This window comes from Amphiprion ocellaris, chromosome 3 (assembly GCF_022539595.1).
Source record: "Amphiprion ocellaris isolate individual 3 ecotype Okinawa chromosome 3, ASM2253959v1, whole genome shotgun sequence".
Classification (NCBI taxonomy): domain Eukaryota; kingdom Metazoa; phylum Chordata; class Actinopteri; family Pomacentridae; genus Amphiprion; species Amphiprion ocellaris.
This window is the reverse complement of record NC_072768.1, coordinates 38,630,534-38,652,087: the sequence shown is the minus strand read 5'-3', so window position 1 is coordinate 38,652,087 and position 21,554 is coordinate 38,630,534. Positions and strand designations below refer to the sequence as shown.

The 21,554-nt window shown below is 32.1% G+C and overlaps 1 protein-coding gene across 4 annotated transcripts in view; it reads left to right on the top strand.

Moving 5' to 3' along the window:
* LOC111588765 (Wilms tumor protein homolog) overlaps nt 1-21,554 on the top strand; it is a 42,231-nt gene that overhangs the window by 11,036 nt on the left and 9,641 nt on the right. For 2 of the 4 annotated variants that reach the window (XM_055009430.1, XM_055009429.1), the window contains exons 2-5: nt 919-1,038; nt 3,300-3,402; nt 10,435-10,518; nt 18,707-18,806. In XM_055009430.1, coding sequence (XP_054865405.1) covers nt 919-1,038; nt 3,300-3,402; nt 10,435-10,518; nt 18,707-18,806 — 407 coding nt within the window. The remainder of the gene's footprint in view (nt 1-918; nt 1,039-3,299; nt 3,403-10,434; nt 10,519-18,706; nt 18,807-21,554) is intronic. The other 2 variants (XM_055009432.1, XM_055009431.1) reach the window with 1 other exon arrangement.

Here is a 21,554-nt window from a genome sequence, read left to right as displayed (position 1 = left end):
TATTTAATTTTATTTATTACATTTTTAAAACTTTTTTTATTTTATTTTATTCTATATTAAATCCAAGAAACCTTAGTGAACGTGCATCTTTATTCCTTTAATGTTCACAATATTCCATTTTTACTACAGATGAAGACATCATTTAGGACTTTTTTTTGGACAGTTTTCATTATTTTAGATTCATTTTCTACTTCTATGTATGTATAATTTTAAAAAGTATATTTTATTTTCATTATATCTTGCATCATGCATTTTTATTCCTTTAATGTTCACAATATTCCATTTTTACTCTGTATGAGACGTCATGTTGGGCTTTGAGATCAACATTTTATCATTTTTAGATGTTTTATAAAACAAACAAACTAATTAATTATTTGCTAATGGACATGGAAATAATTCTAGTTCTTGGTTTCTTTCCTCCTCTGTGATTTTAGACTGAATATCTATGAGTTGTGAACAAAACAAGACATTTAATGACGTCGTTTTGGACATTTTTCACCTTTTTCTGTAACTTCATATGAAAACCTGTAAAATACCAGTAAATTACAAAAAAAAATCTGCTTTTTTTGCAATGTATAGTAAAATCACCAGTAAGGATTTATATTATTGTATCAAAGTAGAGAATTAAACTCATTTTGATGTCTAAATTTGTCATATTTTCTTTTTAAAAGCACCAGATTTTCTCTTCTGATGCAACATTATTGAATTCTTTTTGTTCTTCTCAGCAGAAAATTATTATTTAATGTATTAAATTCCACAGAAATGTTCTTATTTTTAACGTTTATTTTCCAGCTGATGTCTTTGTGATGTTTCCATGTTTAAATGAGCTGAAAAATGACATCAGCTATCAGTTTACGTGGTTTCTGAGTGAGTAAAGTGCATTTTTCGGAGTATATTTACTGTAGTTGTGTGTTCCAGGTTACAGCGCCGTGGCCTTCGATGGAGCAGCTAATTACAGCCACACTCCCAGCCACCACAGCTCCCAGTTCAACCACAGCTTCAAACACGAGGACGCTCTGGGCCAGCAGAACTCCATGAGTACGTACCAACATTTCAACTATTCAACTTCAAGGCTCAGTTCCTTTCAAACTGCTGCTGTACAACGTAATTCACACCTAAAAACGCAGCACGATTGGAGATATTTTACTTTTCTTGTCCATTTTCAACTAATTTGTAAATTATATTACAATTTATTACAATTAAAGCTGAATATTTTGCATTCTTTTGATAGTTTTTTCACCTCTCCACCTAAAAGCATAGAGTAAAAGCAAATCAGCACTGAAATATAAACAGTTTTCTTTTAATTAAATATATAATAATCTATATTAGTTCCAAATGGTTAACTATGTTAATAAGTCAGATTTAGATTGAGTTTGACTAAAAAATGTTAATAATTGTTGTGTTTTTCCTGTATTATCACTGCAACTTTGCAAAGCAGCAGCTGTGTTTTGGATTTGCTGCAAACTTTAAAACCGTTTCCCACTAAGTTTACACATTTCTAAGGCATTCTGTTTTTAAAAAATGATAAAATACATGTCAATATGTCAGATTAGATAAATTTTGACCAAAACATGTCACAATTGTTATATTTATCCTGTCTTATTAGTGTAACTTTGCATTGCAGCGACTGTGTTTACTGCAAACTTACAAACATTTTCCATTTAATTTACACATTTCTAAGGTATTATGATGATAAAAAATGGTAAAATACACATTAATAAGTCAGGTTTAGGTTCATTTTGACCAAAAAAACATAATCATGTTTGATTTTTTGCTGCCAAAGTGACTGACGTTGATTAAAATGTGACTTTTGACTAAAGTCTCATGAACAAACGAGGCCGTAGCAGTCGGACGTCTTCTTCTGAGGATCTGAAACAAACTATTTTTATCTCCTCCAATTAGAGCTGAAGTGTTTGAGCGTTTAGAGCCACATGTTTGGTGCACAGCTGTCCACCTCAGGGAGAATCTTTATTCTGACCTCCACTGTGGGATCCGTAAATCAGCCACATCCTGTCCGGTCCTCCTTTCATCCTCCTTCATCCTCCTTCATCCTCCTTCATCCTCCGCTCGGCCTGTTGTTGGTAAATATTTAAATGTGGACGTTTTATGGAGCCAAAGCCGTAAATTTCTACCAATTTGTGAAGAAATCTGAGCTGAGAGGAAGAAGAGGAATGTAGAGGGAGCTGGTCGCTGTGAGTTACAGAAATAAAGGCAGAAGGATTTTCAGAATAGTTGAAAACACAAATCCTCCTCCGTGTTCTTGTAGTTTTTATTCCTGCTTTTAAACGGTCCACATCTCATCTCTACAACCTTTAATTTATCTGATTTATTCTCACTCAGAACTAAAAAAGAAAATATTTCTAAGTTTATGATGAGGACAAAATAAACTTCTCTGATCTCATCTTCTGATTTCTTTAGAATAAATCCAAGAATAATGACTCAGAATATTATTAGACACCAACTCATCAAGCAAAAAGAAAAAGATTTACGTCACATCAGTAAATTAGCAAACAGTCAGATTATAAGTTGTATATATATCATGTAGTTATTGTGGTGATTTTGTGTCTTTTTCTGGTAATTTTGCATCTTATTGTGGTCATTTTGAGTCTTTTTTATAGTGATTTTGTATCTTTTTCTCGTAATTTGCATCTTTTTCTGGTAATTTTGCATATTTTTGTGGTAATTTTGTGTCTTTTTGTAGTAATTTTGTGTCTGTCTTTTTGTGGTAATTTTGCATCTTTTTGTGGTATTTTTGCATATTTTGTGGTTAATTTGTGTCTTTTTCTGGTAGTTTTGTATCTTTTTGTGGTTATTTTGAGTCCTTTTGTTGTCACTTTGTGTCTTTTTCTGATACTTTTGTGTTTTTTTGCTGTGATTCTGTCTTTTTGCTGTAGTCTTGCATCTTTTTGTGGTCATTCTGCTTTTTTGTGTTGTGGTTTCATGAAATCTTTTTTGTGATTTCCATCATTCTAGCTGCCTAGAAGACATTTCTGAGTTCTCTCTCTTCTTTTTTCTTTTTTCAATCATGACTTATTTTTTACCTTCATCGACAAGAAACATTTTTTAGATGTTTTTGTATATTTGCAGCCAAGACATAATTAAACTTATTGTATTTATTGTTGTTTATTTACAGATATAATTAAACTTATTGTATTTATTGTTCTATATTTGCAGATGTAATGAAACTTGTTGTATTTATCATTGTATATTTACAGATGTAATTGCACTTATTGTATTTACTGTTGTATATTTACAGATGTATTATAATTTCTAGTGTATTTCTGCTGTGTTTGGTGCAGGTGAGCAGCAGTACCCCGTCCCTCCTCCGGTCTACGGATGTCACACTCCTTCAGACGGTTGCAGCAGCAGTCAGGCGCTGCTGCTCAGGAATCCTTACAACAGGTAAAACTCACTCCAACACACACAGCAGCTATTTTTACAGGAAATCGGAGCTGGAAATGCTCCGGACAGCGATTGTTTCTGTTCAGTAACGAGCAGGAAGCGGCTCTGGACAGGAAGTCCACCTTCAGGACAGTCAGATGTTTCCTCCTGTTGTTGTTTTCGCCTCCATTAGAAGGTTTAGTTGATTAAAAGAGATTGTCTGGATGCAGATTAGCAGCTTCTTACCTGCAGAAGTCACGCTGCCACTGGAGGAAACCAGCACATAGTAGCAGGAAGGTCTGGGAGGATTTACTGATTTATTTTGGAATATTCTGCATTCCTCAGACGGAGCTGCAGAGAACAACTGGATTTATTTAACTCGATTCATTCACTGCCGGGGTTTTCTTTGTCGTTTCTTCAAGGACTCATTGCTTCACCGTTCTGTTCCTAAAAACACACATTTAAGGCGACCAGAATGTTTGATCCAGTTTATCCATCCATCCATCCATCCATCCATCCATCCATCCATCCATCCATCCATCCATCCATCCATCCATCCATCCATCATCTATACACCACTTAATCCTCACTAGGGTCATGGGGGGGGTGGAGTCTATCCCAGCTGACTCAGGTGAAGGCAGGGGACACCCTAGACAGGTCACCAGTCTGTCACAGGGCTACATACAGAGACAAACAATCACTCTCACATTCACACCTACGGGCAATTTAGAATGATCAATTAACCTCAGCATATTTTTGGACTGTGGGAGGAAGCCGGAGTACCCGGAGAAAACCCACGCATGCACAGGGAGAACATGCAAACTCCATGCAGAAAGATCCCGGGAAAGCCGGGACGTGAACCAGGGATCTTCTAGCTGCAAGGAGAAAGTGCTAACCACTACACCACTGTGCAGCCCTGATCCAGTTTATAATTTACTATTTTACTGCATGTTCACATTCAGAAGCTCCTCAGAAATGTTCTCTAAGGAACTGTTTTGTTGCATTTGAGTTTTCAGTTTGGACATAAATTATAATTATTATGGGAGTTTTTTACCCCCCAAATATAAGAAAACTATTTTAACAGTCCTGTAAAAGTTATGGATACACTTTATTTTATATATATATTTAAGGAAATAAATAATTTAGGGTCTCTACATTTGGTTTCTTCTACAGTTTTTATTTTATTTTTTATTAAACCTCCCAGAGCGATGAGCTGAGAGAGATTCATATTTAGCAGCTATGTTGAGCTTAAAGTCAGAGTTTTTAGTTTTAACCTGCTAGATCTCCGTGGTAACTGGTGCTGCATAGTTAGATCGCCATGGTAACTGATGCTGCGCAGTTGCATCGCCATGGTAACAGACGCTGCACAGTTGTATCACCATGGTAACTGATGCTGCATAGTTAGATCTCCATGGTAACTGATGCTGCACAGTTAGATCGCCACGGTAACTGATGCTTCATAGTTAGATTGCCATGGTAACAAATTCTGCACAGTTAGATGTCCATGGTAACTAATGTTGAACTGCTAAATCGCCATGGTAACTGATGCTGCACAGTTGTATCGCCATGGTAACTGATGTTCCATAGTTACATCTCCATGGTAACAGATGCTGCACAGTTAAATCCAGTGAAATTCACTGGATTTTGGTTGATTTTTTTGTGAATGTTCTTAAGAAACATTTTTAACATTTTTTTCCACCAAAAAATGTTCAAAGATTTCCCAAAAATGTTGAAAATGTGGACATCAGAAGTTTCACTGTGAAAATTTTTTTTTTTTTCCACATTTTCAAACTTTAAAACGGGTTAATTTTGACCAGCAGGACGACACAAGGATTAAACTGAACAAGTTCAAAGACTCATTTTTAAATGAATATGTGCCGATAGTGAGATAAACTCACTGTTTGATACTTTTGAGCATTTTTCTGCCTCATTTTAAAGCTTAATGAGGTTAAAACTGAAGAGCTGAGCGTGTTGTAGTGAAACTGAAGGAATAAATCCTGATCTCTGACGGCTTCCAGTCGGTTGAATCACGTTGAGCCTTTTTCCAAACGTCTGATGAACGACTGGAACGCTGGAGGAATATTTCCACTTTGACCAACGGCTACAGAAACCACAGAAATAAGAAGCTCTGATTCAACGAAACACTCACAGTTCACTGGTGGAGTTCTGCAGTTTCTGCTGCTCGGTTTCAGTAAAAAAAGCACAACACTAAGAAAAACTTCAACTCTTCCAGGTCCTTGAATAGAGGTCCACATTTATCATTGTTTAATGGACTGATTTTGGACAGTTTCTGAGTTATTTTGGGGGAAATACTGAGTCATTGTTGAAAGGTTTTTGTCTTTTTTTGGACAAATTTGAATAATGTTGGGACAGTTTTGTGTCATTTTGAACGTCTTGTTTTTTTTAACTTTTACTTACAAATATTGAAAAATTTGAGACAATTTTTGTGTCGTTTTGGACAACTTTAATGACATTTTGAGCAACTTCTGATGAATGAAAAACACATCTGAGTTCTGGTAGAAACTGACACCAGATCAGTTTTCACCATCCAGTTGAAAATCTCAGCAATTTTGGACAATTTTCACGTAGTTTTGGACAAGATTTCAGGTGCTATTGAACATTTTCTTGGATATTTAGAGGAAATACTGACTTATTTTGAAAGATTTTTGTAATTTTTTGGACAAATTCTCATAATTTTGTTACAATTTTGTGTAATTTGGGGGTTTTGTCATTTTGAACAACTTTTATGCCATTTTGACAATTTTTAAAATTAATTTTGGACTTTTTTTTTTTTTTTTTAAAGATTTTTGTCATTCTGGACAAATTTTGGGTCAATTTTAATTTAATTTGGACGACTTTTGTGTCATTTTGAACATTTTTGAGTCATTTGTGGCATTTTCAACAATTTTAAAGTCACTTTTGTAAAACTTTTGTCATTCTGGAGCGATTTTAAGAAATTTGGATGACATTTATGTCATTTCGACAGAGTTTTCATGGATAAAACATACTTTTGAGCTCTGTTAAAAGCTGCAGGCAAATTAATTTTACATCCATCCAGGTGTCACATCTAGATTTCGAGTCATTTTCCACAGATTTGAGTAATTTTGAGTCATTTGCAAAAGTATTTTGGGCAGTTTTATGCAATTTGCTTCATTTTGGACAATTTTGGTAATTTTTTGAGTAATTTTAGACGACTTTCATGTAATTTGACCAATTTTTGAAGTAAAACACATCTGAGTTGTGCTAAAAACTGACACCAGATCAGTTTTACATCCATCCAGGTGTCATAGTCTGAACACTAAATCTGGTTTCTGTTCATTTTCTCTGTATCCATCTTTGAGCATCAGTTTTATGGGGTCAAACTACAATCAAAATGTGAATAAAACTGCAGTTTATCTGTGCAGAAACATCATTTTTTGTCACTAATAGTGCTGATAAAACCGTCTACAGGTTGAAATAGTCGTTCTTCTCGTGGCTTTTTGTTCTCCAAACTCTTTTCTCGTTGTTGTCCTGAAACATTCCTCTGATCTGGTGTTTTTTTTTCTGAGGACGGATGGAAGAAGTGAAGGAATCTTCGGTGAACTCACAGCTTTAAAGTGATATGTGAGAAAAGCTGCTGGTCTAATCTGCTGCCTGGTACCAACAGGACGATGTTTACTCTGAAAACAGACGCAGCTCTTATTAATGTGGAGACTCGCTGCGTTTATCAGAGCTGGAGGCGAACCAGAAACCAAAGAAAATCAACTTAAAACTAACATTTAAACTGCTGCTGAAGCTTCAGAGGATCAGAAGAAAACAATTAGAAAAGAAAATGAACATTAAACTAACATTTAAAGTGCTGCTGAAGCTTCAGAGGACCAGAAGAAAACAATTAGAAAAGAAAATGAACATTAAACTAACATTTAAACTGCTGCTGAAGCTTCAGAGAACCAGAAGAAAACAATTAGAAAAGAAAATGAACATTAAACTAACATTTAAAGTGCTGCTGAAGCTTCAGAGGACCAGAAGAAAACAATTAGAAAAGAAAATGAACATTAAACTAACATTTAAAGTGCTGCTGAAGCTTCAGAGAACCAGAAGAAAACAATTAGAAAAGAAAATGAACATTAAACTAACATTTAAAGTGCTGCTGAAGCTTCAGAGAACCAGAAGAAAACAATTAGAAAAGAAAATGAACATTAAACTAACATTTAAAGTGCTGCTGAAGCTTCAGAGGACCAGAAGAAAACAATTAGAAAAGAAAATGAACATTAAACTAACATTTAAAGTGCTGCTGAAGCTTCAGAGAACCAGAAGAAAACAATTAGAAAAGAAAATGAACATTAAACTAACATTTAAAGTGCTGCTGAAGCTTCAGAGAACCAGAAGAAAACAATTAGAAAAGAAAATGAACATTAAACTAACATTTAAAGTGCTGCTGAAGCTTCAGAGAACCAGAAGAAAACAATTAGAAAAGAAAATGAACATTAAACTAACATTTAAACTGCTGCTGAAGCTTCAGAGAACCAGAAGAAAACAATTAGAAAAGAAAATGAACATTAAACTAACATTTAAACTGCTGCTGAACCTTCAGAGAACCAGAAGAAAACAATTAGAAAAGAAAATGAACATTAAACTAACATTTAAAGTGCTGCTGAAGCTTCAGAGAACCAGAAGAAAACAATTAGAAAAGAAAATGAACATTAAACTAACATTTAAAGTGCTGCTGAAGCTTCAGAGAACCAGAAGAAAACAATTAGAAAAGAAAATGAACATTAAACTAACATTTAAAGTGCTGCTGAAGCTTCAGAGAACCAGAAGAAAACAATTAGAAAAGAAAATGAACATTAAACTAACATTTAAAGTGCTGCTGAAGCTTCAGAGGTCCAGAACAAAATGATTAGATGTAAAATTAACGAGGAATCAGAGCTACGAGGCTGAGAGTTCATCAGGAAGTTATTAGTTTAATTACATGTTGGGAGAATTTTCTGATATTTTCTCTTATTTCAACACAAAAATTTGAATTTATCGTCAGTTCAGACTGTAAATCGGATGGTCGGATTGTTTTGGAAACTTTTATTTCCTGTTTTTTCTTGTAATAATAACAATTTCAATTGCGAATCATCTTTAAAGACCCTCTGGTGGTATTTAAGGTGGAATTATACCTGAATAATTTACATATTTGGAATTAGACTCTAAAAAATACATAAAACACTACTTTACTTGACTATAAAACATATTACAGTGGAGATTCTATGTGTTTTAATTATGGAGAATAATTTTTTGTGATATTTTTTAATGTGAACATTATTTACAGTTCTGGCCTGTTTTTGTTTTCTTATTTGACATTTAATATGTAAATTCATTTTGTTTTTATGTGACTTTTTACTGCTGCTATTTTTAATCCTTAATATGCATACTGGTGTAAATTTACAGTTAAACATTGTAAAACTACAACAGAACATTTATAGAAATATAGATTTTTTATGTGGACATTATTCACAGTTTTAAACTTTTTCACATGTTTTATTTTTTTTTTACAGTGAACATGTAATCTATTTCTTTTTAAATATTTTTGCTTATTTTTTGGTTAAATTATAGTAAAATCAGTAAATAATAGTAAAAAATTCACGTAAATTTATTTTATTTTAAATGTTTTTTTCATAAATGGTAATTAGTTCCCATACAAACTTGACCATTAATTTACTTTTTTAAATTGGCAAAATATATAATTATTTTACAGATATGTGACATTAATACTTTTTAAAAATGATAAATTACTTTTATAATTTTTTTGGTAAATTTTATAAAATATCAGATAATATCTCAGAAAATAACAGAAAAAGTGTTAATTTTTATTGAATGTTAATTTATGTTAATTTGTGTTGCTTTAAAAAACTCCAAAACTGTAAAAAAAACATACAAAATTTAAATAAATAAAAAATATCTAGTTTCATAATAGTAATTTGTTCTTTTAAAAATATAAATAAATAAAATACTGTGTTTAAATTAGATTAAAAAAACAATTATCATTTTACATGTATTTTTCACCATTTTTACAATTTTTAATGTATTTTTCTGGAACACTTGATGCCTGATTTTCCCAATTTTTTAGAGAGTTTTTTGTTTGTTTGTTTGTTTTGTTTTGTTTTGTTTTACAGTGTAGTGGTTGGTAGCCATGATTTTTTTTTACAGTGTGCTGTATCTTTGGTGGCAGTGATACTTTATTTTTATTTATTTATTTATTTATTTATTTTTATTTATTTTGCAGTGTGCTGTACGTTTGGTAGCAATGTTAGTTTATTTTTATTTATTTTTATTTATTTTTATTTATTTAACAGTGTGCTGTATGTTTGGTAGCAGTAATAGTTTATTTTTATTTATTTATTTTATTTTTATTTATTTAACAGTGTGCTGTATGTTTGGTGGCAGTGATACTTTATTTTTATTTATTTTTATTTATTTAACAGTGTGCTGTATGTTTGGTAGCAGTAATAGTTTATTTTTATTTATTTATTTTATTTTTTTATTTATTTAACAGTGTGCTGTATGTTTGGTAGCAGTAATAGTTTATTTTTATTTATTTATTTTATTTTTATTTATTTTACAGTGTGCTGTATGTTTGGTAGCAGTGGTAGTTTTGTTTATTTTTCTGGATTTAGTAGTTTTTTCAGTTCTTTCTGGTAAACAACCAGCTCCTTCTCCTCCTTATTTTCTTTATTCTACTTCTTCGATCTGCTCTAATGCACATTTAACAGAATATTTTGGTAAAATGAGTGAATCTGCAGCGGAGAAGAAAAGCAGACATACGTTTATGTGAGTTTATCTGTTTGAAGTCGCTGCTCCAGATATATCAGAGGTACCAGGCACCACGGAGCCTCCTCGCTATAAATCCACGGTGAGGAAAGACTCCGCCGTGTTTAATCAAACAACCTCAGCTCCACCTGGACTCTTTTTTTTCTTCTTCTTTTGGCTTTTTTTTGCACTTTTTCTTGACACTAAATGCAGCAAATGGACACAAAGAGACACGTTAAAGTTCACGAGCTTCTACGTTTTGTTTTTTTCCCTCCACAGCGGTGACAATTTATATCAAATGACCTCTCAGTTGGAGTGTGTGGCTTGGAACCCTGTCAATACTCTGGCCTCCACCATAAAGAGGTAGGAATCCATCACCCATCGCTCTGTTTCCATGGCAACTGACTGGAAAATTCACAGATTCTAGGTGTGAACGCAGCTTTTACAGCTTAATATGTCCTGCTGTAATCATAAATAAGGTATAATTTATATAAGAGCATTTTTATTTGTTGAACCAACATCTTTGAGCTTTTATTTTGAAAATGCCCCTATCAGCCAATCAGCTGTGAGTCACCGGCTGGCTGTAGTGAGCAGAGCAGACTAACAATTAGAGCCTCAAATACACGATCACAGCTCAAAAACTACAAGTCGTATCGGAAAAATTCTTTCAGCGCATGAAGCAGAATCTTCTTGTGAATGTTTTGATGTGTTTTCACGTCCGTTCTGTGTTTTATTCAGATTTGGTGGCAGGTTAAATAGACTCACCGTTTCTGGTTTTAGAGCTCAGATATAATGGGAGTCAATGAGAGTTTTGGTCGACGCGCTCTGAGCTTTCTGTTGATTTATGAAAAAACTATAAATCCTACATCAATGAGACTCACGATGGATGAAAGAGGATAAAAATACCTACATTTAGATGTATAAATTGTTCACGTAGAGGAGAAACCATGAGAAGAAGACGAGGTTAACTGTACTTTTTCGTACATTTTTTCTGGAGCAAGTAATAGCAGAAGGAAAATTCAGGATTTTCAAAAAATTCACAAAACTTAAACTGCGACTGCGTAAAAACCGTAAAAGATATCAAAACATAGATTTAGATGAGTAACATTTAAAGTATTGTGAGTGGTTTAAACTTTGAATGAAGTTTTTACTGTAAAATATTCTAGAGCTACATGGCTCCAAACATGGCTGGTTTTGGCAGCTGTCTGCCAACTTCCAATTCATTTCAACGGGGATTTTTTTTTCAGTGTTTTTGCTAATTTTGTAAGAATCGTATGAAGAATCGCCACCAAAAGTCACAGCAACGAGCCACACATTTTGAGATGTCATTAATTTGGGTTTTCTCAAAGGTGCAGGACGAGTTAGGTGCCAAAATTTGTGTTGGAAAAATCTACAAGAATAAAAATAAATGATAAATAATAAATTAATAATAAAGTGTTTAATAAGAACAACCTGAAACTTTTAGGAGACCATGCTATGCACATTTACAGGTTTATCAATTTTATATTATTTTAAGAGTCAACTGGATTTAAATATTCAACAAACACATTACAGCTCTGGAAACACCTGTTAGATCAGCTGCAAGCTCATAAAGTTTAAAGATTAAAAAGTGCCAAAAATCATTCAAGAGTTATGAATATTTACATAAATCCATAATATACAAAAAAATTATTTCTAATAACAGCAAATTTATGTAAAATCATACATATATTTTGCAGATTTAAATACCGAAATTTTTAAAAACAAATTTATAAAAATACTTTTTTTAACGTGGACATTATGTACAGTTTTAAACATGTTTTCTCTTTTTTTCTACATTTAATATGTAAATAAATATCTAGTTTTTCTGTGATTTTACTAGTTAAAGTCTGAAATTTAACAAAGCAAGGAGAAACTGTAAATAACCCTCATAATATAGATATATATTCCTTTTTATACGTCACTTTACTTTTTCCTGTAAAATTATATATATTTGTGCAGATAAAAATACCACAAAATAATTAAAATATTGTAATTTTAGAGTCAAACTTATCAAACAAATTTATAAAAATACAGTTTTTTTATGTGGATGTTATTTACAGTTGTAAACATGTTTTGGGGGGATTTTTGCATTTAACATGGAAATAAATAAATAAATTTAGCTTTAGTTTTTTTTACATTTTTTTTATGCAGTCCTTAATACGCATAATTTTGCTTTTTTCTGTGAAATTATAAATATTTTTACAGATTTAAATGCCATTAAAATGCTGCAATTTTAGAGTAAAACTTATCAAACAAATTTATAAAAATACAGATTTTTTGTGGATATTACCTACAGCTATAAACATGTTTGTTTTTTTTACATTTAACATGTAAATAAATATTTAGTTTTCTGTGATTTTACTCATTATATTCTGTAATCTTTTATTTGTTTATTTTACAAATTTTAACGTAATCCTTAAGATACATCATTTTAGTTTTTTCTGTAAATGCCATTAAAATGCTATAATTTTACAGTCAAACTCATCAAATAAATTTATAAAAATACAGATTTTTTTTCCCAGTTGTAGACATGATTTTTTATATACATTTAACATGTAAATAAATACTTTTTTCTCTATATATTACATGTATTTTAACAAAAGAGGAAAAGTAAATTCCTGAACAAACAGAAGTTAGATTTTCCTTCAGGGTCTGAATGTCCGCTGAGGCGTCGTCTGGCGTTCACACGGAGCTGAAACCTCGGTTATTGTTCCTTCTGTTGGGTTCTTTGTGTCGCTGTGACCTGAAGCTGCTTCAACATCCGAGAACGAAGGGAGGAGGCTGGAAGGAATGTAGGAGTTCAGGGTGTCGGAGGAAACACGATTATTCACATTTATTCACATTTATTCACATTTATTCATGTTAACAGAGGTTTTTATCAGACAGAAGCTCGTTGTTCTGATTCAGGAGCAGCAGTTTGGTTTTTACAGGCTGTTAGTGTCTGAGAGGAGGAAGAGGAGGATGAGGAGGATGAGCAGGAAGAGTAGGAGGAGGAGGATGAGGGAGTTGATGCAGTTAAAGAGGAAGAGGAAGAGGGAGGCGAGCTTAGAGAGGAAGAACTGATACCACGTCTAAATAATGCACCATGTTTTGGCTAAATGTGTCAAAGTGAGAAAACAGAAGAATCAGACACATTTTAGAGAAAAAGGAAGAAACAAGAGTTGAATTTCTTTGATTATTTTACAAAACTTCCTCATCAACAACAATAGAATAATCTTATATTATATATTTTATGATTATTATTATAATTATTATTCCTCCAGACGTTACCAACGCTGTAAAAAATGTCATGATATCTGACTTTTTACCTGGTTTTTATTGGTTTAATGCTTGTCTTCTGGACACACTGCCTGCAGTTAAACTGAATTTTTGCCACCTGACCATTGACCACAGCTGAGTCACTGAAGGCTTCATAGTTTTAACAAAGAGCTCAGAATTTTTTGTTTTTACAGAATCTTGTGACTGCAAATGATATATTTTTGGTGGATTTTTTAAATGAGACGTGTAGAATAAAGGCGATTCTGATTAAATATCTATTCACCCAAAATTTTTGATTTGATTTAGTTTATTTTTCATTTCTGGCTTTAATAAACGTGTTTTTGGCTTTTTTCTGTGTTTCTTTTAGACTTTTTTCAGTTATTTTATTTATTATAATGTATGATTTAACAAAACCAGGAAAATCTGTGAAGTAAAGGTTGAAAGAGATTATTTACCAGTTTCAGTCATTAGTATGGATTAAAAAACAGCAAACATTTGTAAAATAATGTTTTTTCATATTTAAATACAGTAAAATTATGTATTTTTTGGTAAAATTTTTAGTTTCCATTTGTAAAAGTATTGATTTATGATGCGGATGTTATTGACAGTTTAGGCCTGGGTTTTTTTTCTGGTAAATTAAAAAAATTTTTCTGTGATTTTTCTAGATTTTAAATGTTTTTGGATCTGTTTGACAATAATCAGTAAAAAATTGAGTTTTTGAAAAAGGTGACTTCAGTCCTTCATAGAAATATTTTTTCTTTCAAATAACATTAAATATCTGTAAAATAAAAACATTTTTTTGATTTAAGTTCAGTAAAAATGTTCTGTACTCTGTGAAAGAACAAACAGGTTTTTGATGTGCTTCTAATTTACAGTTTTTCACGTTTTACATGTAAATTAAAGCGTCTTTTTCTGTCGTTTTAAATGTTATTTTCTGTCATTTAACAAATACAATGAAATCCTCTTCATTTTTTACAGTGTAGCCCTCTTAATTATGTATAATTTGTGTGTTTTTATGACGTTATTTCTTCATTTCTGTTCACATGTAGAGTTTCCTACAGCTAAAAGACCAACTCCTGCATATATTTAATCTATTCAACTAAAAACCAGAATGAATGAAGGTCAGTAAAGAGCAGAATGTGATTTAAAGTCTGTCCTCCTGAACAGAGAAGCTTCTGAGCTGCAGATTAAAACGTCGTCATCCTGTGAAACATCTCAGACGGCAGCTTTCTGTTATCTTAGAGTCCAACAGAGATGCTTTTGTTTTGCTTCAGCAGCTGCACATGAAGAATTAATCATTTATTTAACACAAAATCTTCTGTTTTATAGTTTAGAGACACTTTAATTCAGTTTAAGCTTTCATATCTTTGATTTGTTCTCGTGTTTTCACAATTAATAGATGGACTGATGAAGAAAATAATCATCATGTGGCTTTAAATGCAGAAAATATGCTTGAAAATACCAAATAATATTAATATTACACAGTTAATGAATTGATCACATTTTTGTCAATATTTGACAAATAAGTAAAGTTTTTTGATTCAAATAAATGTTGGTTGAGACTGAATGGATGAATAGACATGTACGTGAACTAAAATGTTTGTTTTATTTCTATTTATCTGCATTTTTCATTTACTACATTCACTGATTACTGCAAACTCAAAGTGCAATTATAGCGATTAGATTCAACAGTTTAAGACTTTTTGTAAACTCAAGCACTTTCATAGTCTTGAAAAATGGTCTATTATGGGATGGCTACATCGTTAGCCGGTACCAGGACTGTCTAGCTAACGTTAAGGCATAAAGTAGACTCCACTTCTACTATGCAAATTCAGTGCGTAGAGCGGAGGTCCGACGCATCGTAAAATATTTGTTAAAAGTCTAAGCTAGCCATTGTTGAACTAAAACCAGGACAGATTCAGCAGCTTATTTCTTGCCTCAAATTCTTTCAGAAACGCAATGAGTCCTCGACTTACATCAGTTTCATTCCGATGGATCTACGAAAGTCGATTTTCGCCATAAGTGGAAACTCCGGTGAAAATGTAAACAAATCCGTTCATCACGTTATGATCAGTTCTTCAGAAAGTCATGAAAACCAACAACTTTCATGCATGTATGAATCATTTTACTAGAAGATAACAGAATATTGTAACGGACTGATATTGTTGTTGATGTTGAGGTTTCAATGTTTATTGTTCAGTTCCAGATTTACCTGATGTCAGTGAACCTGCCATGTTTAGTTAGCTCACCTCTGATTGGCTGAGAGTCAGCAGTAGAGAGAGCTGGGAACAGCAGCTAATTCTGGAGCTAAGTTATGGGGTTTTTCTAGTTATTCTGGCGTTGGCTACGGCCCACAGTAGCCTGTGTGAAGGTTCAATAAACCAGCAGAGAACCAGATAAAGTCTCACTCATTCATCACAGAGGGTCACTACAATATGTTGACCTGTTTTTACAACTGCATTTTATTATTATTATCTAATTTCACTTCCATGGAGATGCTTTCCTTTTCTTCCAAGCATCAGAAGAGTCTGACTTACGCTGGAAACCATAATGAAGGACAAAAAGTTAGTGAATGTAACACAATCCAAGGTGGAGTACAACCAGAGAATGGAAACAAAGCCGTCTGATAGCACCTTGTGACGACGTATTCATCCACTCCGCTCGCCAGCTAGTTCCACGTAAACAGTTCCGATGTAACGACGAAACGCTGTAGGTGGAGGACGTTGTAAACCGAGGACCTCCTGTAGTTTGTGCTGAACAGTTTTTGTAATAAAAGAGAAAGTTTGCGACTGAGCCACCATGTTGGTCCAACGTTTCTACCGGACTGAAGCTAAAGCTTTGTCATATTATCACATCAGATATTTTAGTCCAAACTGATGTTTAAGCTTTAACCCTCCTGTTGTCCTCATTTACAGGCACCAAAAAATATTGTTTCCTTGTCTGAAAAAAATCCAAAAATTCAGCAAAAAAGTTCCACAAATTTATAAAATTTTGCAAAACCAAAATCCAGAGAAATTCACTGGACTTTGGTTGATTTTTATGTGAATGTTCTTAAGAAACATTTTTAATGCTTGTTTATTTCCACCAAAAAATGTTCAAAGATTTCCCAAAAATGTTGAAAATGTGGACATCAGAAGTTTCTCTGTGAAAATATTTTTTTTCCCCACATTTTCAAACTTTAAAGCGGGTCGGTTTGACCTGGAGGACAACATGACAGTTAATTAGGCTCAGATATTTTAGTCCAAACTGATGTAGAAGCTTCAGTTAGGCTCAGATGTTTTAGTCCACCTCTGATGTAGAAGTTTTTCTTTAGCTCAGATATTTTAGTCCAAACTGATAAAAAGTTTTTCTTTAGCTCAGATATTTTAGCGTTGCTGAGCGGAGACAGTCGGACAAACAGGATTTATGGAGCTGTCCTCCCATCCATCAGCTGAACTCTGGTCTGTGTTTCACATTATGGGCTGTAAGTGACATGAAGAACATGCTGAGTAATGTTGGCTGCGTGACCCGACGGTACCTGAAGGCAGCGCAGCGTCTTCCTACCTGCCAGGTTGTTACTGAACAGATTTACTGCTCTGAGCTACCGTCTGCTGCTCCTTATCTCATCTACAGCTATTTTTACACCAGAAAACCTTCAAGTTTTTCAGCTGAAATTAGTTTTCTGAGCCGTTTGGTCCAAACCAGGGGTGTCCAACATGAGGCCCGCAGGCCAAAAGCGGCCCTCCAGAGGGTCCAATCCGGTCCTCAAAGTGTAAAAATTCCAGAGAATACATTAACTGCAGATTATAAATGTGTAAAACTATAAATTTAAAATAATATCTAGACCATGACAAGTTGTCAGTAAAATATTACATTGTTCTTTTTTTTCATTTTTGTAATATTTTGTCTTGTTTTTGTTGCTTTATAACTTTTTGGTCAAATTTTTTGTCTCTTTTTGTTTTGTTTCGTGTTGTTTGTCTCATTTTTTTGTCATTTTGTTTCTCGTTTTTGTGATTTTTGGTCTCATTTTTGTAATATTTTGTCTTATTTATGTTGGGGTTTTTTGTCTGACTTTTGTCATTTTCTCATTGTGTTTTTCTTTTTTGTCTTATTTTTGCAATTTTGTGTTTTGCTTTATTTGTTGTTTTTTTTTTGTTTTTTGTGTTTTTTGTGTTGTCTCGTTTTTGTCCATTCTGTTTCTCACTTTTGTCATTTTGCATCTCATTTTTGTGATATTTTGTTTTGTTTTTGTTGTTTTGGTCAAATTTTTTGTCTTGTTTTGTTTTGTGTCATTTGTCAATTTTTTTGTCATTTTGTTTCTTGCTTTTGACATTTTTTGTCTCATTTTTTAATATTTTGCCTTGTTTTTGTTGTTTTTAGTCTTTTTTGTCTGACTTTTGTCATTTTGTGTTTCCTTTTTGTCTCGCTTGTGTTTTTTGTCAAATTTTTTCTTTATTTTTTCTTATTTTTTGTAATTTTGTTTCACTTTATTCGTTGTTTTTTGTCTCACTTTTGTCATTTTTGTAATATTTTGTCAGTTTTTTCTTGCTTTTTGTATTTTTTTCTGATTTTTGTTGTTTGTCTCATGTTTTTGTCGGTTTGTTTCTTGTTTTTGTTGTACATTTCCTTTTTGTCCTGTTTGTGTTGATAGTGTATTTTTTGTCGTTTGTTTCTTGCTTTTGTAATTTTTGGTCTCATTTTTGTCGTTTGTCCACTTTTTGTTGCTTCCTAACTTTTTTGTTTAATTTTTTGTCTATTTTTTTTGTTTCATTTCATGTTGTTTGTCTCATTTTTTATCATTTTGTTTCTCGCTTTTCTCATTTTTGTAATATTTTGTCTTGTTTTTTCTCTTTTTTGTCTGACGTTTGTCGTTTTAATCAAAAATTAAAATACTATATTGTTCAGGTCCAGGTGACTAAATGTTGTGTTTCTTTGTCGACACTCTGTGATCTGGAAGTTGTAATGTGGAAATGATAAACTGAGGCTGAATGTTGCTGAAATTGAATTTATTTTTCTTAATAAATTTCAGGTTGTTCATAATGTTTTGTAAAAAGATAATTTATTAAATTTTCTTAATGTGCTTTTTTGCACTAAAACAAAGGGAAACGTGGAGTTGTGTTTATTTTTAGGTTATTATGCTGTGATTTTACTGGTCACTGGAGATCAGACTGGACTGAATGATGAACCTGAACTAGAATGAGTTTGAACCCCTGGTCTAAGCAGTGAAAACATGTTGAATTAATGGATTATTTTGGTGATTAAATGTCTGTTCTGTGTGTTTTTGTGTTTCCAGCCATGCAGCCGGCTACGACAGCGACCCCAGCACCCCGATGGTTTACAGCTGCAGCACCCAGTACAGAATCCACACCCACGGAGTGTTCAGGGGGATCCAGGTAGGAGTCAAGATCAATGAGTTTTAACCTGTGACGTCTCCATGGTAACGGATGCTGCACAGATCTGCTCACAGTTTAGGATGTGAGTTAAAATCTGAGGTTTTATCTGCAAACTGCTGCATGTTAGCGATCCGACTGAATGAAAAAATACAGAAAATAAACTGTAAAAATCTGCAGCAAAGGTGGCAGAAAAATAATAGAAAATAACTGCTAATAAAAACTTTAGATTATACTTTTAGCAGATATAAGGTCCATAAAATACTGCAATTTAAAAATAATTATATATCTTTTCTAATTGGAACTTAAAGAGGCTGAAAAGTCTTTAATATTTCCTGATTGAATTTTTTTAAATTTAATAAATATCAATAATCAATCAAAAATCATGAATCAAATTAAATTCAATTCAATCAATTGAAATACAGTAAATGTAATAGTTTAATTTAATATTTATTAATTATTAATTTTAGACTTTTACTGTAGACACTATGTGCAGTTTAATGTTGCTGAATTATTCTTTTTTTTTAAATAGACAAAATCTGTAGAATACATTTTTCAGTTCCTAATACAGATAATTTTTTTGCACTTTTAAATTACTTAAAATGTCTTACATATACAATTTTTATAGTTTTGGGGTGTTTTTATTATGGTTAACATGTAAATTATTCTTTTTTTTCTGTCTTTTTTTTTTTTTTACCAGATAAAGTATTTTCTATAATTAACTATAGAAGTTTTTTAAATTTAAAAAAAAAAAATGTAAATAAAAGTAAATTCTTTTTTTTTTTAAATTGTAGTTAAAAGGCTTTTATATTCTAAAATCTGCCGTGTGAACTACAAAAAGCTGTTCATTTTTAATGTTCCTGATTCTGATTTATGGTCCAAATTCACTTTGATTTGTCCAAAAACTAAACGTCTCCTTCATTCTGGTGCATATGTTGACGTTTACATGAAGAAAATTTAAAGTTTCAGAGCTCTAACACACAGCTGGATGTAAAAATAAATATATTAATTCTCAGATTTAACGGTTTTCTTCCTCTCTGGCATCTTTAGCAGTGGATTTTTTAAGGAGGCGGCTCAGGATTGGTTCAGTTTTTTTAGAAAAAGAGTCACATGTTGCATCAAACGTCTCGTTTTATGTCAGAATCTCAAAGAAAGATGTGATTTGTGTCATTTTTAACTGCAGTTTTAGGTTTTTTCGAGGCAGAAAACACAAAGAACATTTACGTTTTTGTGCTCAACTCTGCACGTCTGAGTTTATTTATCATCCTGAGGTCATAATGAGGTCAAAAATCTTCTTCTCTGTTCCTGTTTGGCGTCAGAAAAACTCCTGATTGAGGCGTAAAAAGTGTTTTTGAACGTTTCGACTGCAGAAGAGGAAACGCTGACATGCAGCAGAAGCTTGACATGAGCAGGAATTTCTGCTTTTTGTTCCCCAGAAACTCTCAGGTTAGTCTGGGTGAAGCTACAGTTTCCATACGAGGATCAGCAGCTTAATAAATCATTAGCTTTTAATTATGGTCTGTCAGCGGCTCCAGAGGAGACTCTCCAGACCCTCCACTCGCTCAGAGTCTTTTTTTTTTGTTGTTTTTCTGCAGAGGTCTGCTTCATTACTCAACCGCTTCTTCTTTCTTCAGGGTCAGAACAAAACATTAAATAACATCTCAGCCTTTTAAGGTGGAATTGAAGAGAAAATGATTCTCGGCCAAAGCAAACAGCAGCTCAGGAATTCATTAATCGCTTGTAAAAGCTGACGAAAGCTGAAAAAAAAAATCAAGAATCACAGCTAATTAAATCAGTTTACAGCCGTGAAGTAAGTGTTGATTTATAATTAAAAAAATTAAATAAAATAACTTGATGTTCAGCCTGATGTATGGAGTCCCAAAGAGCTCAAAACTGATTAAATTTTTTATTTTTTTAAATAAAAAATAAATCACAGAAGTATTTTTAGGTTTATGTTGCTAAATGTTATTTGTAATTTCAAAAAATAATAAATTAGAAAAATCTGTAAAATATCGCTTTTTTCAGTTCCTAACACACGTAATTTTTCTTTCAAATAACAACAAATATATCATTAATATTAAATATTTGCAAAATAATTACAATTTTGCCTCAGTTAATATGGTGCAAATTAATGACCAAATATTGAAAGAAAAATGAATAACAGCAAATACAGTAAATTAATTAATTGATTTAATATTTATTATTTTTAATTTAATTTTAGCCTGATTTAAATAGTTTTAAAAAATGATGCAAAAAAGAGTTTATTTTCTTTCAAAGAACAGCAAATATATAATTTTTATTAAATATTTGTAAAATAATTTAATTCTTGCTTCATTTAAATACAGTGAATTAATAAATATTTTAAAATTATTATAATTTTGTCATATTAAATAATATTGACAAATATTTAATGATAATAGAGAAATTAATTAAAAAAGCAAAACAATGTGTGTAAAAATAGCAGAAAATTAAAATGCGACTCAGTATTTATATTTTTTAATCATAAATATTTCATTTTTTGTGTGTTTTTTTGTCACTTTTTATGAAGTCACCACTTTTCTATGGAATCCCAAAGTGATCAATATTGATTAAAATCGATGATCACATAAATATGTTGTGTAATGTGGAATAACTTGTGGAATAATTGACGAAAAATCTTAATGCAACAAAATATTTATGATTTTTAATCACAAAAATGTCATTTTTTTTGTGTCTTTATGTCACTTTTTATGAAGTCGTCACTCTTGTATG